Source organism: Emydura macquarii, unplaced genomic scaffold (genome assembly GCF_026122565.2).
Source record: "Emydura macquarii macquarii isolate MOO-44397 ecotype Brisbane River unplaced genomic scaffold, CSIRO-AGI_Emac_v2 contig_320, whole genome shotgun sequence".
NCBI lineage: Eukaryota > Metazoa > Chordata > Testudines > Chelidae > Emydura > Emydura macquarii.
In genome coordinates, this window is record NW_027130457.1 from 7,553,153 (window position 1) to 7,571,946 (window position 18,794).

The following is an 18,794-nucleotide window of genomic DNA, read 5'->3' on the forward strand; positions in this document are numbered from 1 at the left end:
ATTTGGAGCAAAGGCTCAGGAGGCAGGTGTCTTGCTAGTGTCTGGAATGTGCCCTTTGCTGTTCCTAGGGCATGCACAAGAGGGGAAGCAGGGGTATCCCTCCCCCACCCAAATCTCCATGTCCCTTCAGCCCAGGGAGGCAGGAAGCGGCAGGGTGACTGGATGCTAGCTGAGCTCCCGCCGCCCCACCCAGGGGTGCCATTTAGGTAGGGCAGGAGAGGGGCACCTGCCCATCCTCCTCCGCCCCCCGCACCTACCCCACCGTTTCATATGGCAGGTCTGCTCCCAGAGCACATGCCAGCCCCAGGCAGAGCGCTTTCCTGTGATCAGTTTTCCCCGCTGCACTAGCTCACCCACCTCACCCGTCGTCTGCCTCCACCAATCAGCAGCAGAGATAATAGGAAGGCCAACCCTCCTAACCAATAGTAGTACTGCCCAGGAGAGCTGCCCCAGTTGGGGTAACAAAAGCCTATGACAGACTGGCCCCACGGTCAGGGCACTGCCCAGGAAGTGAATTTTTCAGAGGGCTACAGCTGGCCGCACTGTGTCCCCAGGGCCTCTGGGGGTGGGGCAGCAAGGAAGGGGTCAGTCAGGGTGTGAGGGGGAAGCATAGGGAAGGGAGAGATGAGGGCATAGGGCTGTGCTCTAAGGGAGGCGGCAGTGAGTGTGGGAGAAGCAGCTGAGGGGGCACAGTCCCCGGGACAAGAATCCTGGGGGAGGGATAGCTGAAGAAGGCTGGGGAGGTAGGAGCAGCTAAGTGGGTCTTGGGGTCTGTTTGCCTCAGAGAAGCAGGGAGCACCCTCACGTCTCCCTGGGAAGGGATTGGGGAGAGACCCTTCTGGTCCAGAGCTGTCGTGTCCACTAGTCGTTGCTGCTGCAAGGACAGGTGTGTGTCCGTGCTGTGCTGTGAATTCTAGCTGTGGATATTTAAGGTGCCCTTCCAAAAGCACTCAAATTTTTATTTCCTGAGCATGCCCCTGCCAGACAGCAAGTGTGAAAAATCAGGGCAGGGTGGGGTATAGTCGTATATGTAAGACAAAGCCCCTATATATCAGGACCTCTGGTCATCCTAGCTGTTCCCATGAAAAAAACAACCCAACACTGGTGCACTTGTAAGATGTGAAGAACAACGGTTTGCACATGCTCAGTACAGGCTTTGTGAAATTTGGCAACTAAATTCACCCAAGATTTAATCTGCACTGAACCTGCTCCAGCCCAGGGCGTCCTCCGCAATTGCTACTCCCAGCTGCACTGATACCACAGCAGGGAGACTCTCTCCTGTGCTTACTGCTCCAACCCCCACCACTCTGGCACCCAAGCAACAGGGAGGAAACATCCTGTCTCTAATTCAGAGGGGATGGCAGCCAGTACGGTAGGAGTCACTACTGGGACACGCAGGAATGGGCTGAGACAAAATATCTAACCACTAGAGAAGACTTACCTAACAGAGCCTGAAGTAGAAAGAATGGTTACTTACTTTGTAACTGTTGTTTTTCGACATGTGTTGCTCATGTCCATTCCAAATCTAGGTGTGTGCGCACGCCACGTGCACCAGTGCTGGAAACTTTTTCCCTAGTGCAGGGCTCAGCAACCTTTTGCAAGAGGGGTGCCAACTCTTCCCCCCAACCCATCTCCCACATGCCATGGGCCCAGCACCCTGGCCAGGGTGTTAGGCGGTTGCAGGCTAGAGGCCAGTTTTCTGCTCCTCCCCACTGCAGCAGTGGCATATCTGGGCCCTCCTCTGAGGAACTGGCCCCCCGCTGACATCCCCTGTGGCTGCCCCTCTCCCATATAGGCCCAGCAGTACCCTGGCTGGGGGCGAGCAACCACCGCACAGCTCCTGGGCAAGGACCCATCAGTGGGGTGCCGACCAGGCCCCTCAGCCTCCCATCCTCTCCCGGCCCCTGCCTGCGATGTGGGAGAGGGGCAGGGCTGGAAGGGGGGGAGCACCCGCCGCACAGTCCTGCTTTGGGGCAGTGTGCCGCTCATAATGGTCACGCGTGCCATAGGTTGCTGACCCCTGTCCTAGTGGTACCCTTACAAGCTGGCTCTAGCGCCCCCTGCAGCGGTGCGCACATGCGCCCGCATATAGGCGCCACCGGCTCCCCCACCGTCTCAGGTCCTTCTTGCTGGAACTCCGGCTGAGGGGAAGGAGAGGGGGTGTGGAATGGACATGAGCAACACATCTCGAAGAACAACAGTTACAAGGTAAGTAGCTGTTCTTTCTTCTTTGATTGCCACGTAGGTGCAAGCTGCCATGTGGCCCAGGAGGCTGAGGCACACCCTCGCTGTTATGAGGGGATGATATAACCCGCATTTCGACTCATCTGTCATTGCCCTGAATCTTTGCTCTGGGAGGAATGTTCTGGCACTGGACGAGTCCAGTATAATTCCGATAAATTCTACTCTTTGTACATGGACTAACACCGATTTCTGTTCATTTTTTAGGAGGCCCAGTGCCTGACAAATGCTTCAGGTGATTGTGATGCTGGCCTGAACCTGAGACCTTGACCTGCCCCTGATGAGTCAGTCGTCCAGGTAGAGGGAACACCTGCACTCCGCTCCTCCCGAGAAAGGCCGCTACCAATGACAAGCACTTGGGGAAAACCCTTGGAGCAGTCAAGAGGCCAAAAGGGAGCACCACAAACTGATAATGGTGGTCTCCTACCATAAACCTCAGGAACCTCCTGTGACCAGGGAAGGTCACAATGTGAAAGTAAGCATCCTTTAGATCGAGAGCAGCGTACCAGTCACTGGGATCCAGAGAGGGAATGATGGTAGCTAGGGTGACCATATGAAATTTCAGCTTTCTGAGGTACTTGTTGAGGTGCCTTAAGTCCAGAATGGGCCTCAGCCCTCCCTTTGCCTTTGAAATCAAGAAGTAACGGGAGACTCCTGTAGGTCTCTGGGAACCTCTTCAACTGCACCCTCCTGCAAGAGTGCTTACACCTCCTGTTCGAGGAGTTGCTGGTGAAAGGGGTCCCTGAAGAGGGATGGGAAGGATGGGTGGGAAGGTGAGAGTGAAGCAAACTGGAGGGTATAACCAATAGCCACCATGCTGAGCACCCATCTGTCCGATGTTATGGTAGCCCAAGCTGGGAGGAAATAGGCTAAACGAGAAAAAAACAGAAGGAGGGTTGGATCCATGGGTAGAACTGGTAGGTCACTCTCGGGCGCACCTTTAAAAGGCCTGCTTTCTGCCCCGATTATGGCGGCTAGAGCTGGTCGAGGGTTGGCAGATGATGAGCGGTCCTGGTGCCTTTTGTAACCTTTCTTCTTTTTCTTATAGGAGTCTCTGTGGGGGTGATCACCAGACCGCTGTTCATGCTGGGGCCTGAAGTGCCTCCTGGAAGAAGAAGGTGTATAAAGGCCGAGAGACCTCAAAGTAGCCCTCGAGTCCTTTATGCCATGCAGCCTGGAGTCCATATGCTCAGCAGAGAGGACCATGCCATCGAAAGGGAGGTCCTGAATAGACTGCTGGACCTCTGACGGGAGACTGAAGGATTGTATTGTACCAATATCGCCGAGGCCATCGTCCTGGCTGCAGAGTCCACTGCATTGGAAGCTGCTTGCAGAGATGCCCTGGCTACCAATCTCCCCTCTTCCAAAATGGCCTCAAAATTGGAGGACAATGAATCTGCGAACTTGTCCAGTGACTGCCAGATATTAAAGTGGTATCTATCAAGCAGCACCTGTTGGTTCGCCACTTGTAGTTATAGGCTGGCTATGGAATAAATTTTTCAACCAAACAAGTCAAGTCTCTTGGCGTCTTTATGTTTAGGGGTCGAGCTGACTTTCCCCTGTCTGTCCCTTTCCTTGGCGGCCAGGACCAACAGGGATCCTGGCGTGAGGTGGGTATAGAGATATTCAAACCCATTTGCCAGAACATAATATTTTCTTTCTACCCTCAGACGTGGGGGGTAGGGAGGCCGGGGTTTGCCACAGGGCCTTGGCCAGTTTAACAACCCCCTCATGGACTGGAAGGGCCACTCTACTAGGAGCTGCCAAGGCCAATATTCCAAATAGCTCGTTGACTGGCTCATCTAGCTCCTCTAATTTGAAGCCCAAGTTGGAGGTGACCCTTTCCAATAAGTCCTAGTGCACCTTAAAATTGTCCAGCGGCCCTGCAGACAAGGGTCCCGCGACTGCCTCATCCGATGACAATAAGGAAGAGGCTGGTATCTAAGCTGGGAGAGGGACCTCTGCTCTGGACGGGGTGGAACCCCCGGGGCCCGAGGCATGGGAATCTTTGTGGTTCGAGTCCGTGTCCAGGTGTGGCACCACACTCTGAGGAATAGAAGACTGAGGTACCGATGTTCCTCTCATGGAATTGGCCTGCGGAATTCCAGAAGGAAACCCCCATCAGTAAGGCCACGGTCCAAGCCATTGACCTTGCAGCAGCCACGCCCCCACTGGCAGCACCATAGGGGAACCAGGCCCCGGAGCCAGGGCTTGTTTAGTCTGGACAACTTCCTCGCTGTCTGAGGATGAGGTGCTGCTATCCGACAGCCTTGGTGGTGCCGTCTCCGAATATCTCACGGTGCCGTGCGAAACGTGTTGTTGATGCAACGGCACCAGTGAGCGGCATGAGGAGCCCAAACGATGGGTGTGATGAGACCAGCTCTTGTCCTGGGGCTTCCTATATGGGCTAGGCAAGCGGGGTCGAGGTGCTGGGGAAATGCGCCGTGAGTCCAGTGACCTGCGTTGCTCCACTGCTCTGTAGCAGTGCTCCGCTAGGTGCCAGTCCTCCGGAGAACAATGGCGGGAGTCCCATCTGGCAGTGTCTTGACCCGGATAGCATGGCCTCAACTCTGGGGACCGTCTGTGCACCAGTGAGCAGTGCCTCCGTGAAGCGGACTGTCAACCTGATCTGTCTCTCGATAGGCTGCCCCTAGGTGCCGGTGCCAAATCTCGGAGCAGTGCCCTGCTGTCCTTCAGCAGTTGCAGTACTGGCAGCGCCAGGAGGTCCTTCATCACTTGGAAAGGCTCCAGAACCAATGGCATCATTAGGCGATGAGGACCTCTACTGCTATCTGGAGAGGGCCCGATGCCAGGGTTGACGCTCTCAGCAGCAAGGGACATTTATGAGGCAGGGAGGATAGGCGGCCCAACACAGGTCTCTCCTGGTCCCCTTTCTTTTCCGCAGGGGAGCATCCCTACTCCATGTGAGTCAGCTTTGCCTTCTTCTGCGGTACCGGGGATGGTGAACGGTACCAAGACGAGGAAGAGGGCAAAGGAGGATCACTGTGCACTGCGACCGTCGTGCTCGGTGCTGAGTCCAATTTGCCGGGCTCCAACACCGGTCTAAGTGCCGACTTCATCAGGATAGCCCTGAGACAAATATCTTGTTTGTTCTTAGTCTGAGGGCGAAAACTTACAGATTTTGCACCTCTCACAGACGTACGCTTCTCCCAGACATTTTCAACAACTTTGATGCGGGTTGCTCCTTGGCATAGGCTTCTTACACAAAGCGCAGGGTTTAAACCCCAGGGAACGGGGCATGCCCCGACCCTGGGATTCTAACAATTAACTAACTTGAACTAACTGTAACTAGACTATTAACTATATACACTAGAACAATGAATAAACCACTACGTTTTAGAAAGAGAACTTGCAAAGGCAAGAGACGTTCCAGCACCGTCACTGGCAGCAAGAAGGAACTGAGAGGAAGGGGGAACCAGCGGCCCCTATTTGAGGGCGTATGTGCACACCGCGGTAGAGGGCACTAGAGCTGGTTTGTACGGTTACCACTAGGGAAAAAGTTTTCCGGCACCGGTACATATGGCATGCACACACATCTAAATTAGGAATAGACATGAGCAAGCATTTGAAGAAGAAACCAAAATAACCAATAGCCAACATTCCTCTGCTGTCAGCAGAAATCTCTGAATCCCACTGGAAAAAAGAATCCCATCCCTTTCTAATGTTGTTATGAAAAACCTACTACTGACTTCAGTTACTCTTTTAGCTGAAGAAGTCTGTGTGGTGGATCAAAATGTTCCAGGCCTGCTGATGAACAAAATGGGTGTCAATACACTGTCACATGATGGAATTCGGTTTTTTTCCCTATTTGCTTTTTTGAAAAAGGTAAGAAATTATACACAAAAATAAATGTGTTGAAAGAACATTAAGGTTGTAAAGCCAACATTAAAAAGTTCATATATACCAGAATTAAGATTGCTTGTGCAGATGCACAAATTGGAGTTATATAGTCTTTTTTTACATGATCATATACTAATTTTTCCACAGGACCCCGCCTCATTCAGTATAGAAGATGGATGGTGTTCTTTGAATGAGCAGATATTCAATAATTTGTTTTCTCCTCATTGTTCAAACTGTGTGAATTTTTAATAGTATCACGCTTGCTTTTGTAAAACTTTATCAAACTGAAAAATCAAGAAAATAGTCTCTCTGTACCTGCAGAAGAGGCTCCTGATGTCAAATGCTGGTTTAGTACTTTAAACTATGGTTCCAGGTGCTTAGCCATTGACCGGCATTAGTTCAATGGTCTGACTTTAAAACTTGGCACACAAAAATATACTAAATATTAGTTTTTTTAATTTAATTTGAAGGAGTTTAGGCTTTAACATTGATTGTCAGTTCCAAATTTAATTTTAAATAGGTTTATTTTAAAAACAAACCTGTATTGAATTTAAAATTTACAACATCTGGGAGGTTTTGTTTAAACAAAAAAAAAAAATCCATCCATTTTTATCCACTCTGGAAGATAGTAAGTGCCCATTCCGTAAGAAAACATTTACTTCCATTTCATTCTGTTATGTCAGAATGACAAATGATCCTTTTTAAAAATTGAGGATTGTTAATACTCAGCTGACAGGCTCTTTCATTGAACAATGAAATTTCTTTTAACTGTTGAAACAAGTTGGAGTCAGTTTTGGGGGTTTCATTTAACTAATACTGCCCACATCGTGCACCCATCTAGTATCAATCTTAATTTAAATCGCTGCCTGTTTTCTCTGAAGTTACCGGCAATTTCTAAAGCAGTACTTGAGAATCCACTACTGAAATACTTGCTAGTAGTTGCCAAAAAACTATTCATTACCTGCATACATATTTTCATCAATACTGACATGTGGTCTAAGTGGACTGGATACTGGAGGACTTGGAGCCAGGATATGTGGATTCTATCACAGCTCTGCCACTGAACTGTGTGACTTTGATAAAGTCACGTCGTCACCTCTATGCCTATTTCCCCTCTCATCCTTTCCTCAGATTCTAAGCTCTTGGGAGCACAGACTCTCTCTCACTATGCATTTGCACAGCCCCTAAACACAACAAGAGTCCTGATTTTAGTCAGGGACTGTAAATGTTTCCATAAAAATCCAACATCTGTGCAAGATAAACTGTTTTGCAAGTCATATTTCTTACCATACAGTTCATGGCAAAGTGATTGTGCTGTGTCTGCAGCTCCATAGCGTGGGGGTGACTGGTTCCAATCTCTGTGTAACTATTCAGAAACAGACCTTTGTTGTGTGTGATCCAGTCAAACATCTACAAGAAAAACAAGGAGATCACTCACTTGACAAGTTACAAACAAGGAACATGTGATTTAGCATTTTGAGAGAGACACAGAGGCTACAATGAAGCCTGAAGTTGCAGTTTATTTTTGTAATTTGGTTAACTTTAGTTTTAACCATCTCACAGCTTTCTCAAGTGTTCTTTCTGTGCTAGACCCTCAGCCCAAAGGTTGTCTTCACCCCATACCCTAGTTGCAGCAAAATCTGTTCCATTAAATTAGGGCCAGAGGAAAAAAATCTGTACATGAAGTCTGAAGGTATTTCACAGCTAATGCACAAATCAAGACTGCATTATAAAGCATCTACATTTTCACGTTGCTAATGCTGGCTTGCTAAATTTAAAAACAAATAAAAATTAAGCAAGCTATTGAAAGCCTAATTATATACCTGCTCAAAAAATATAATTTTAGTTATGTAACTGCCTGAATTCCTATACAGGTTTTATTTGTATTACAACAGTGCAGCTTAAAGCCTATGCATTTATACAAAATATAAATGTTCACGTACACTATCACAGCTTTCTCCATTTTTGTCAAATACAAACATAGTTACAAAATCCTACATTATGACAATGGTAAAGTTTTAAAATTCAACATAAATGCAGGAAATGCAAATTATACTCCCAACCACCATTTAAGTGAGAACTTGGCAATTTGTGTACCTTGAATTATTGGCTATTTTGTTAAGTGTGACTTCAAATACACCATTCAAGACGTAGATGAATTAAAGTTGTATTTCCTGAACTTTTTAATTGCCTGATTTTTATGTGCACATTAGCAGAATTAACATTAACATAGATTTTTGCATGCAATGTATTAGACATTTGATGCTGGGGAGCAGTTCAGTGTTTTGCTGCTAGAAGGTGAAAGCTTACAGAGAACAAGGAGCACTGCAAAACAGATGCAGAGCTTGATTCCCTACTGTGATCATCAACTCCTCCATAATTCTAAATTGAACAGGACACCTGCTCTCTGAGCTGGGTGAAAATGATTCCTTGAGGAAAGAATACAGTGAGGAACCAAAAGTACTACCAAGTTCAAAATATCAGTCTTGATATATGTGGGTTACCACAGCAACACTAGTAACTTCAGCTCCTCATTTCTCCCAGAGGTGGGAATACAGAATATATTGTAAGTGGCTGGGCTAAATGTCAGGACCCAGGCGCAGAGAGAGCCAAGAGCTTGACAGTGACATACCTGAGCCAAGAGACTGAAAATTTAGAAGACATAAGCTTGAGTCTGCGTGACCCAGGCCTGCAAGACTCGGTGTTTCCAAGCCTGTGCTTGAGTGTCCACAATGCAGTGGAAACCCAGACCTTACAACCATGCTGGCACATTCATACTGCTCTATGCAGACCCAAGTCAGAACTTCAGCTTCTTTGGGTGTTTACCATCATATCCCAGAGTTCCTACCTCTCTAGCTAGCTGAAGCTGCTCCGTATTTGGTTCAGAGTGGGTTATGGGAGAACGTGTCTGTGGGAATTGACAGGAAGTGTTGTGGATGGGGTTTTAGCCAGCCAATACATCCAGCCAAGCCACTTTGTGTCCTCCCGCTCCCAGCAGCCAGAGCCATCAACATGGATCCCAACCTGGTGGAAGAAATTTTCCATCTCATGCTGCCCAGCCTAGTTCATGAATCAGAGTATCTGAAAGATGCTGGTGGACATTTCAGTAGCAGTTTTTCAGCTGCCAAAGGAACCTCTCAGAATGAGGTACTGACATCTCAGCCACCACCCGGCTGATGCTGCTCACACCTGTTCCCACAGATTCCCCTTTGTAGACCAGCACTTCTGGAGCAGGGCCGCAGCACAGATTGGTGGGATCACATCATCTTACACTTGTGGGGTGACAAGCAAAGTCCAGTCCTTTCGCATAAAGCAGCAGACAATCCTGGAGATATGCAATCAGCTTGTCCCATCCTCCAGCACCTATACTCCCGCTGTGCCAGTCCAGAAGTAGGTCACCATAGCCATCTGGAAGCTAGCTACCCCAGTCTGCTACAGGTCCATGGCTAACCAGTTTGGAGTTGGCAAATCACTGTGCAGGTTTTATTGCGGCAGAGGTTTGAGAGGCAATCAGGACCGTGAAGTACAAAAAGGTGGTGGGCACTACAAAGGTTCCTGAAATAACTGCTGGCTTTGAGAAAGGGCCTTCCATATGGCACCACGGCCATCGATGGGACTCATGTGCCTACAGTTTGCCCTCCACAAGGATCACATGTGTATAATCCAAAGGATACTATTCCAGTTACACGGGCCATAATCCACTGCATGGGGCAGATTCATGGACACTAATGTGGGATGCACTGGTAGGATACATGATGCCAAGGCATTCCAGAAATTGGGACTCTGCCTTCAAGGACAAGCTGGGACATTATTCCCATCAAATGACATTATTATAAATGTATAACTGTCCCCGCTGTTATTCAAGGAGACCCTGATTACTGCTTGTTGCCGTGGCTCATGAAATTAGGGTATGGTTTCAGAGGACCTGGCCAAAGATGGTTCAAGTACTTACTCAGTAGCTGTAGCATGGTGGTGGAATGGGCATTTGGCAGATGAAATCCTATTGATGCTGCCTTCAAAATCGTTTGGATGCCAGTGTCATCAGTGCAGTCTGCATTATTGTGGGCTGCTGTGTTCTGCACAATGTCTGGGAGGACAAGAGGAAACCTCTTCTCCAGGAGTAGACTCAGGACACTGTTGGATTTCTGCACTGGCACACATGGCCAGATAGTGCATCTGTCATGACTGGTACTGGATCGAGATGTAGAACAAAACTCAGGGATGCTATGTGCGCCCACATAACGGATTTACATGCCATCATGCTTGAAGGAGAATGAAGTGTTATGTTAAACTGTGCTGCATATGTGTGTGCGGCAGCAGTGGGATTTTCTTTTTTTTAGGTGTGTTAGTAATATGAATTCTGGAATCAATTTCATGACATGTATGGAGATGTTATACATTTTATCAATATTGACCATATCCTTCAGCTCAGTTTATGGATTACTCTGATGAAGTTTATACAATTTTATTATGAAATTTACTGAGAATGGGCATGTGATGACTTTTATTAACATTTGCCACTTAACATTATATATAATAAAACTTGCCATTGTACCCATGCATGGACTTCACTGCTTTATTTTATACATGTATTAACATATGAATACAAGAACCAGAAAAGCAGACCAGATGCCATCAAAACATACACCACAATAACCAAATTCTGTGTTAGACCACTGAAAGGTGCATGTTACTAAATGACGCAGCCAACTATTCCTGACTGTCCCCGCCTTGACTTTCTGGTGTTTTTTTACACATGTGGGCTCCAATTCAACTGGAATGGATGAATCTACAGAGTACATTTGTCCATTCCATGTGCTACCACTGTTCCTTGCCTGTGACATGGTCCAGCCAACTGCTGAACTGTCCAAAGGCTGCACAGTTTGCAGGACACAGTAGCGTGGAGCCAATTCAGGGCATGGAGCTAGAGCAGGGGCTGAAGGGGGCAGTAGAACCTGCAGTCTGGTAGCCATGAGTGCAAGTAATAGCTCAAACTGCTCCTTCTGCTGCACTCTGTCATCCTCCAACCTGCAGTCACGCTCCATGAATCACTCTGCCAGTCCTGCCTCGCTTCTTGCACCATCTCTCTCTTTCCACCCTTCTTGCATCCTTATCCTTCTGATGGGATGCTTCTGGAATCTATCTATCTATTCTATTGAGAATCTCTCTCATCAGCTCATCTCTGATTCTTTCTCCTTGCCCACAGTAGGTGGGTCTGCTCCCCCAGGCTCCAAGTGTCATGTGTTTGCCCTGCAGAGGTGGAAGGGAAAAGAAAGAGCACATTATTGTCCAACCATGATAAAAAATTATATTTTCCACTTTATCAAAGGGGCTGCATTAATTCAAGGTAAAAAAATGTTGCTTTGTGTGTGAATAAAATACAACCTTGTTGATTTAAAAAGTATCAGCCACTGCAGATCTTCTCTGGAGCAGTACTGAAAGCCACCATACATCATGATAAAAAATACATACAAAATTCAACTAAAATGACTTCTATTTCCCCTTCATTTTTCTGTGTTGGGGGGAATGGGAGGGAGAGAACTTTGGTCTACTTGCTAACTATGGTTTTTTTCAGTCCTTTCAGGCAGGGCAAGCTCTGGAAAACACTGAAATTCTGGAAGTCCCTGAGTGGAAGTATGAACGTCTGTTCCAAGCCAGCGTCTATGGCTAAGAATCTAGGTTCTAAGAATAGGCTTCTGGTGACCAACCAACATAGGGAGGGGCTCATGAGTTACCGAGGCAGCTCTGATAAGTATGCCCTGCCCTGGAATGTAACTGACCATCTGGAGTTCCTACTCAGTGAGAAGTTCGTTTTCATCAGCAGCAAGCAATGGATGAAAATTTGAAGTAAAATCAACATGGTGCTAATTTAGCCTAGAGACGCACGCAGTACAGCCTCCTTACAAGCATCCTGTGTCCATGCACAGACCCAACTGACTACCTGCCCATGGGAACTCCTAACACACACAGCTACCATCTGCTGTAATTTGTACTCCTATTTAAGCCAACTATGGACCAAAATACACATTGCCATTTTCTTTGGACTCATAACAGCAAGCTTTTTTGGGGACCCCATTTACAGAACAGTGTGGGCATGGCAATTTATAGGTGTGTGTATCAGATGGGAAGGGTACATGAGGTTAATTGTAGGGCTCTAACTCATAGTTAAAACAGTCGGCTATTAGTAAAAATTTCATGATAATGGCTTAACTTTCTTGCTCATTTGACGGTATCCATTTTGAATCCCATGGCAGAAGGAAGGTGGGGGCGCTAGGGGAATGGCGTGGGTTCTGCCATGAACAGAAGCACGCCAAAACTCTGGCTTGTATTAATAATATTAATAGGGTATAAGCCAGAAACTCCTTCCTTCCATATATTAACAAATATGGCAGCAGAAACTTACCAGGTCTGGGTCCAATGTTTGCTCTGATACTGGTTTTACAGGGGGCTGCTTCCCAGGACTGTTTCCAAACAGCTCTTCCAAGTATGGACCCACGATATGGTGTAGCTGTTCCAGTGGCATAGCTTCTTTGGTGACTGGCCTCAACACCAGGGTCACTTTTTGCCCTTCGTCTGGTATCCAGCTCTCGTCCAGTGGTGCCTGTGACTGGGGGATTATATGGGCACCATCCCCGCTCATCACAGTAATTCATCACTGTGCGTTCAGTGCATGCTACAGTTCCCAGTACCTGGATGAATTCCTCATAAAAGAGGCAGGAAGACTGGGAGTTCCTAAAAGATGCTGTTGACGTCCTTGAATCTGTAGTACTTCGTCTTCAGCCACTTGCCCATGTCCAGAAGGGTTCCTGGCCCAGTCAGACTAATTTCTGTATGGACTGAAGCAGGTTTGGACTTAAACCTGATTCAGAGCTCAGGCTTCGTGTGCGATGAATACACACTCTTAAGGTCTTATCTGGACTAGAATAAAAGGTGTGTGTATTAGAACATACTAGCTAACAGACACATTTTATAAGTTTAGTGAGATGCCTTTGTAACTTGCTAAACTGCTTAACTTGCTAAACTTGCTAAACTGCTTTTAGCTAACTGATACACACACCTTTTTTCTAAATCTAGACAAGAACAAAGAAACAACATTAACCATCACTTATTAGCACAGCTACCCAGATAAGAACATCCCACAGGTGAGCAATCTCAGCTTTATCAACCGAGCCCCTCGTAACCCACCTATTCCAGTCATTGGGAGACGGAAAAAATGGAATTTTTTTTTTTCCTGAGAGACTGAAAAGACAGAACTCTAGAGTGACTGGCGTAAATCCTTCAGCCAAAACTTTTAAGCAAGAGTTAACAATATGAATCAGGAGCTTTTCAGGTAAGACAGTAAGGAAAATAGTTGTCTAGTGTCATATTTAGGTGACAAGCATTAATTTTTCCTTCAGATACTCTCCGTACAAAATTATCACAGCAAGAAATTTTGCAGCTTGATAAGCTTTCAATCTCAGCAACAGTGAATTAAATTTCTGAGGTAAAGAACATTAGAACTTGGTCAGATTTTTTTAAGTGATGAGTTTTTGAGCTAATGTAACCAAAGTTAAGAGTTTCCAACCACTATGAACAACAATTTTTTTCTTTCAATTCTTGCATGATAGAAACAGCTGCTATTTACTTGATAATTTGATCATTTTCCTTTGGCCACAGATCATAAGTGGCACCTCCATCAGAAATTATAATTTAAGCATTTTAGAAAATGGGCCAAAACCCACTCTACAAGTATTTTGGAAGTTTAATTACAGCCTCTCTTAGGAACAAGATATCATCTTTCTAGAAAACTCCTTGATCAAACAAATAGCTGTCATCAATTTCTAGTTATGTCAAATCTTCCGATGCAGAATTGCTCTTACTCTAATGCACGTAACTCTTTACCCCTTACTAAACAAATCCTGGTAATATTATGAACACAACTGTGAAGTGAGTGTTCTAACTGTGGTAATTCATTAGGTTTCCCCACAACTAGCATGTGCACTATTTTCAAAGGAGGTGTTATCAACCACTAAAAATGAATCTCAGGAAATTAAGACAGCACATCTGTCTTGCCCAGTAAATAACACAGGACTCTAAATATATGTCAATGTAGGCATCTTTTCCCTCCTCCTGTAGTTCAGGAGAATTTAACGCATTCTCACTACACACATACTGAGCAAAAGTCACTCACGAGGAGACAGAGATGATATATCACTGCATTCATCCTGCTGCACCAGAGTGACAGTCTAACAGTATGCACATTCATTTTGTGCCAGCAAAAATACTATTCTAAAATAAACTTACTGCAACTGAAGTGTCCATGAATCACTCAAAATCCCAATCCCTGTCAGTTAATCAAGTTCACTAAAAGGCCAATTATCCACATTAGAAACCAAGTTCAAAAGATAACAGTCACTCTGAAATACAACACACCACTGTACTTCAGTGGAAAGTTGTACTTAGTAGTTCTTACAGAAAAGATTAATGTTTTCTAACTGCCACTGGCACTTTTTCTTTTTTATAATCCGGCAAGACCAGCCTTAGTTTCTTCCAGGTGATGGTGCGTGTTTGTTTTCCCTCTATCCCACACCCTTTTTACCTTTTCAGCATCCTGCTCAAACAGCCTGAGCTGAAAACACTGGTCCAGTTTCAACTTCTGCACATGCCACATCTGATGCAGATGCTGCCGAGTTGAGTGCAGCCGGTCCAACATGGTGGATACTTTGGGTAAAAGGTTCTGCAAGTCTGCGTTCCCTGACCCAGAGTTCTTTTTGGGAAAACTCTCACTGCTCTGTATCCGCTGGAGCAGCTTTTGTCCTTCCAAGTCAAGGTCCTCAATAGGGGCTTTAATGACTTTCTTCTTCAACTGTGAATGCTCCTCAATCATATTTCGAGCACCCTCCAAGTCCTGAGGCAATTCCTTTTTAGCCAGTATATCCTGCAGTTCCTCCAATCTGGACAGCATGTGGGTTGCACTACTGATGTAGTCCTCAAAGGCAACTCTGATTTCTATCCATTCCTCGTGGTTATACTCCAAACAGCCATCAAATTCTGGAGTTAGCTGAGAGGGGTCAACTACTTTGGTAAGGCCTTCCAGAGATACCATGTTAGTCTAAGACACAGTAAAGAATATTACAGTCACAAATCAGATGAATTTGGAAAATACAGTTTAAATACAGTTCGAAGCATCTCTCTCACATTTTCTGGGCTTGTATTTTGATCAATATATAACATTAAAAACCACCAACGCAACAAAGCATATGTGGCCCAAGAAACCACAAACCTGGTAGTGCAGCCTCTTGCTTTACAGATATTGCCATTTCAAGGAAAGCAGTTAGGTCAATACGGAGTGCTTTGGAAATCCCACACTCCGGGAGGCAAGGTACTAAACCCGGCAGAAATCCAGTCTCTTGTTCACAATTGGCTTTTATACCTAACTTTTGTTTCCAAGTAGTAGCATTTAAAAATGTTTCATGTTTACATTGATCATCTCATCATGCTGAGTGAGAAACAGTTACACTCCTTTTGGCTACTGTTTAAGTTAAAGTTTTGACATATGCTTTGCAGAGTGGGAGGAGAAGACCACAGACTGGATGGCTGCCATCCTGAGTATGTCACATGTCATATTAAGCACAATTACCACTACCTTGGCTACGTAGAAAATCTCTTCCCTTCATAGAAAGAGGCCATGGTCTTTTTCGTGAATTTTACACAGAGATTGCTTTAACATGAAACTAAAAATGGTACCGTGCTTCTTGCATCCTGAAGCCTGATTTAACTCTCCTCCCACCCAAATGCTGAGGTTCAGCTCCTATTTTTAATAAAAAGCTGAGTAGTTGGACCAAAACTTCCCATGAACAAAGTAATAAGCCTACATTTTTCTATCTTGCCATTACCTCAAATTCAAACTTAGAGCTGCCGAAGTTAGTTCTCTGTTTTTGCCAGAAGTTGTCTGGCTTGATTATCAGTGCAACATGAATACAACAGGGAAAGGATTCCTGCAAAATTTTCAGCAGAGGCTTAATAGAGTCCCATTTAGATCCACGCATGTCTACAATCACGGTGAATCCTCGTTTACACACTTCTTCACTGAGGGAGGAAGAAGAACAGAAAAAGTTAATATGCACTATTAGAAGTTTAAGGCCAAATTAGGCTTTTCTTGTTTAATCACAACCCTTGGTAATTCAGTGTTTTACCTACGTAACAACAGCAGGATTTGGCCTAAATGTTTACAGTTTGACGTACTGACCAGGTCTAGAACGACACCCTGGTCAAGGAAGCCCAAAATTTGCTTAATCAAGATTAATATTTCATTTCAAGGCTCTTGATGTAGTATTATTTTTCAGTCGTGTTGTGAATTAGAGCAGCAATTATATTCACAAGGCTTTTTCAATGCCGTACTAGTATCATTCATATTTTCATTCATACTCCAGTATTTTATCATCCTAATCTGTACCCCATGGAAGGAGACACAGCTCATTTTAGCAGCTACATACATGAATTAATATCTGACTTTTGATCCCTTAGACACTGTATATCAATGACATACATCTTCATGTCTGCTGAGTGGGGTACTCTAGTATCCAACATCTATCTATGCTATGCAAAGTAATCGGACAAGGCTCAAACAAATATGCATGAAGACACTTAAATAGGTATCTATGAACGATGCATCCAATGTTGAACTGATGTTCAACATCAGGAGTGCTGTGGACTCAAGATGAAATAATCCTTTCCTTTGGAGGGTCTCTGCCCAGACCGAACCACCAAAGAGTTAAGTATCATCTAAAAATAACTGACAAAGAGGTTTTTCAGGCTGCTGAGGAAAAAGTGAAGTCTACCCATTTATAAAATGTGAGCTCAGTTTTACTGGCTGAGCGTAGAGAGGTCCTTCACTTAACTCAATGGTACTGGAAAGTCCTGATTTCCACTGCAATCATCGTGTTGTCACAAACAATACGGGGTGAGTCAACCTCCTTGGGGTGAGGGGATTAGGGTACTAGATAATTTCTTCTGCCAGCAGCACCAAATGGACACTCTGTGGGACTATTTTAGTGAAAATAAGGCTACTAGAAGTCCTTGCCCCATCCTTCCCCCAACCCATCTGGGCCATCCCGTTCTGGCCAGGGACCTCATTTTCCTACCCCTGTATTGTGTCCAGTTTTGGGCCTCCCACTACAAAAAGGATGTGGAGAAGTTGGAGAGAGTCCAGCGGAGGGCAACAAAAATGATTAGGGGGCTGGAGCACAAGAATTATGAAGAGAGGCTGAGGGAACTGGGCTTGTTTAGTCTGCAAAAGAGAAGAATGAGGGGGGATTTGATAGCAGCCTTTAACTACCTGAAAGGGGGTTCCAGGGAGGATGGAACTAGGCTGTTCTCAGTGGTGGCAGATGACAGAACTAGGAGCAACGGTCTCAAGTTGCAGTGGGGGAGTTCTAGGTTGGACATCAGGAAAAGGTTTTTCACTGGGAGGGTGGTGAAGCACTGGAATGGGTTACCCAGGGAGGTGGTGGAATCTCCATCTTTAGAGGTTTTTAAGATGAGGCTTGACAAAGCCCTGGCTGGGATTATTTAGCTGAGATTAGTCCTGCTTTGAGCAGGCGGTTGGACTAGATGACCTCCTGAGGTCCCTTCCAACTCTATGATTCTATGTATTCTGAGTGACCCAATGGCCAAATGACACATTCATTGTCATAACGACCATTGTGTGAGAGAGAGATAGAGAGACTCTATAAGCTGGTAGTTGGGTCTCCCAAAGCCACTGGGCTAAAAGTTGTAAGGAGAGTGCTACCATCTCCACCCCTGAACACCTATTTGTGACTCTAGCCCTTTACAACTGCTAGAATAAAAATCTATTTCAGGTCAAACAAACATGTTTAATTGAAATGCTCCCCCTCCCCCATTTTGAGAGTTATGGACATTTTCTCCAATTTTTGGATTGAGTTTGGGTCAAACAGTTGTTTTTTTTTTATTATTGTTATTTTTTAGAACCGCCAGCAAACCAGGAAAATCCATTATTCACCTAGCTCTACGTACAATAGGTATGTGCTCTTATTTTTGTTGGGGGAGGGAAACCACAGCAAACTTTGAAGCTGCACTGCCAAATCAATGGGACTACTTGTGTGAATTTGGACTAATGAATGAGCAAGATTTGAAACACTGAGCCCTAAATCATGATTTAAAGGTCAAGTACTTTAAAACCTTAAAGGTCAAGTATTTTAAAATATTCTTGTTTGTGAATCAACTAACTACATTCTAGAGATTGTGCTTATCAATTTTCATGCAGCAAAGCAGCAGCTTGATTCAATCCCTACCTTTCACATTTTTAACTTAAGGCTACGGATGTTAAATCAACATGTACTGTTTGTAATAAGAGCATGGATGTGTGCCAGACTTTCACAGAATAATGACTGTTGGACATATCTTCAGGACATTTTTTGATGTATGCTCATGGCCCCCAAGTCTCAGATCACCTTTAGGTTTATTAATTTCACATCAAACGTTCACATTCTCTCTAAATTTACATTTTCCAAAGAACAGTAGAATTGAATGCTGGTGCGAAACCAACTTGCTCATAGAAAAGAATTAGCTACAAAGGTATGTATTAGCCCTGAAAAAAATCAACACAAATTACCATAGTGGAACTCATCAAGAATGAATTTATTATGAGATTTTCAAAAGCATCTAATTAATTGAGAGTAGAAGTGATTTTC

At 45.1% G+C, this 18,794-nt stretch overlaps 1 protein-coding gene across 4 annotated transcripts in view; it reads right to left on the minus strand.

Moving 5' to 3' along the window:
- Window positions 1-18,794, minus strand: part of TRIO (trio Rho guanine nucleotide exchange factor) — a 402,248-nt gene that overhangs the window by 258,185 nt on the left and 125,269 nt on the right. For all 4 annotated transcript variants that reach the window (XM_067569989.1, XM_067569997.1, XM_067570009.1 and 1 more), the window contains 3 exons: window positions 15,978-16,170; window positions 14,681-15,193; window positions 7,390-7,512 (listed from right to left, as the gene is read on the minus strand). In XM_067569989.1, the coding sequence (XP_067426090.1) occupies window positions 7,390-7,512; window positions 14,681-15,193; window positions 15,978-16,170 (829 nt within the window). The remainder of the gene's footprint in view (window positions 1-7,389; window positions 7,513-14,680; window positions 15,194-15,977; window positions 16,171-18,794) is intronic.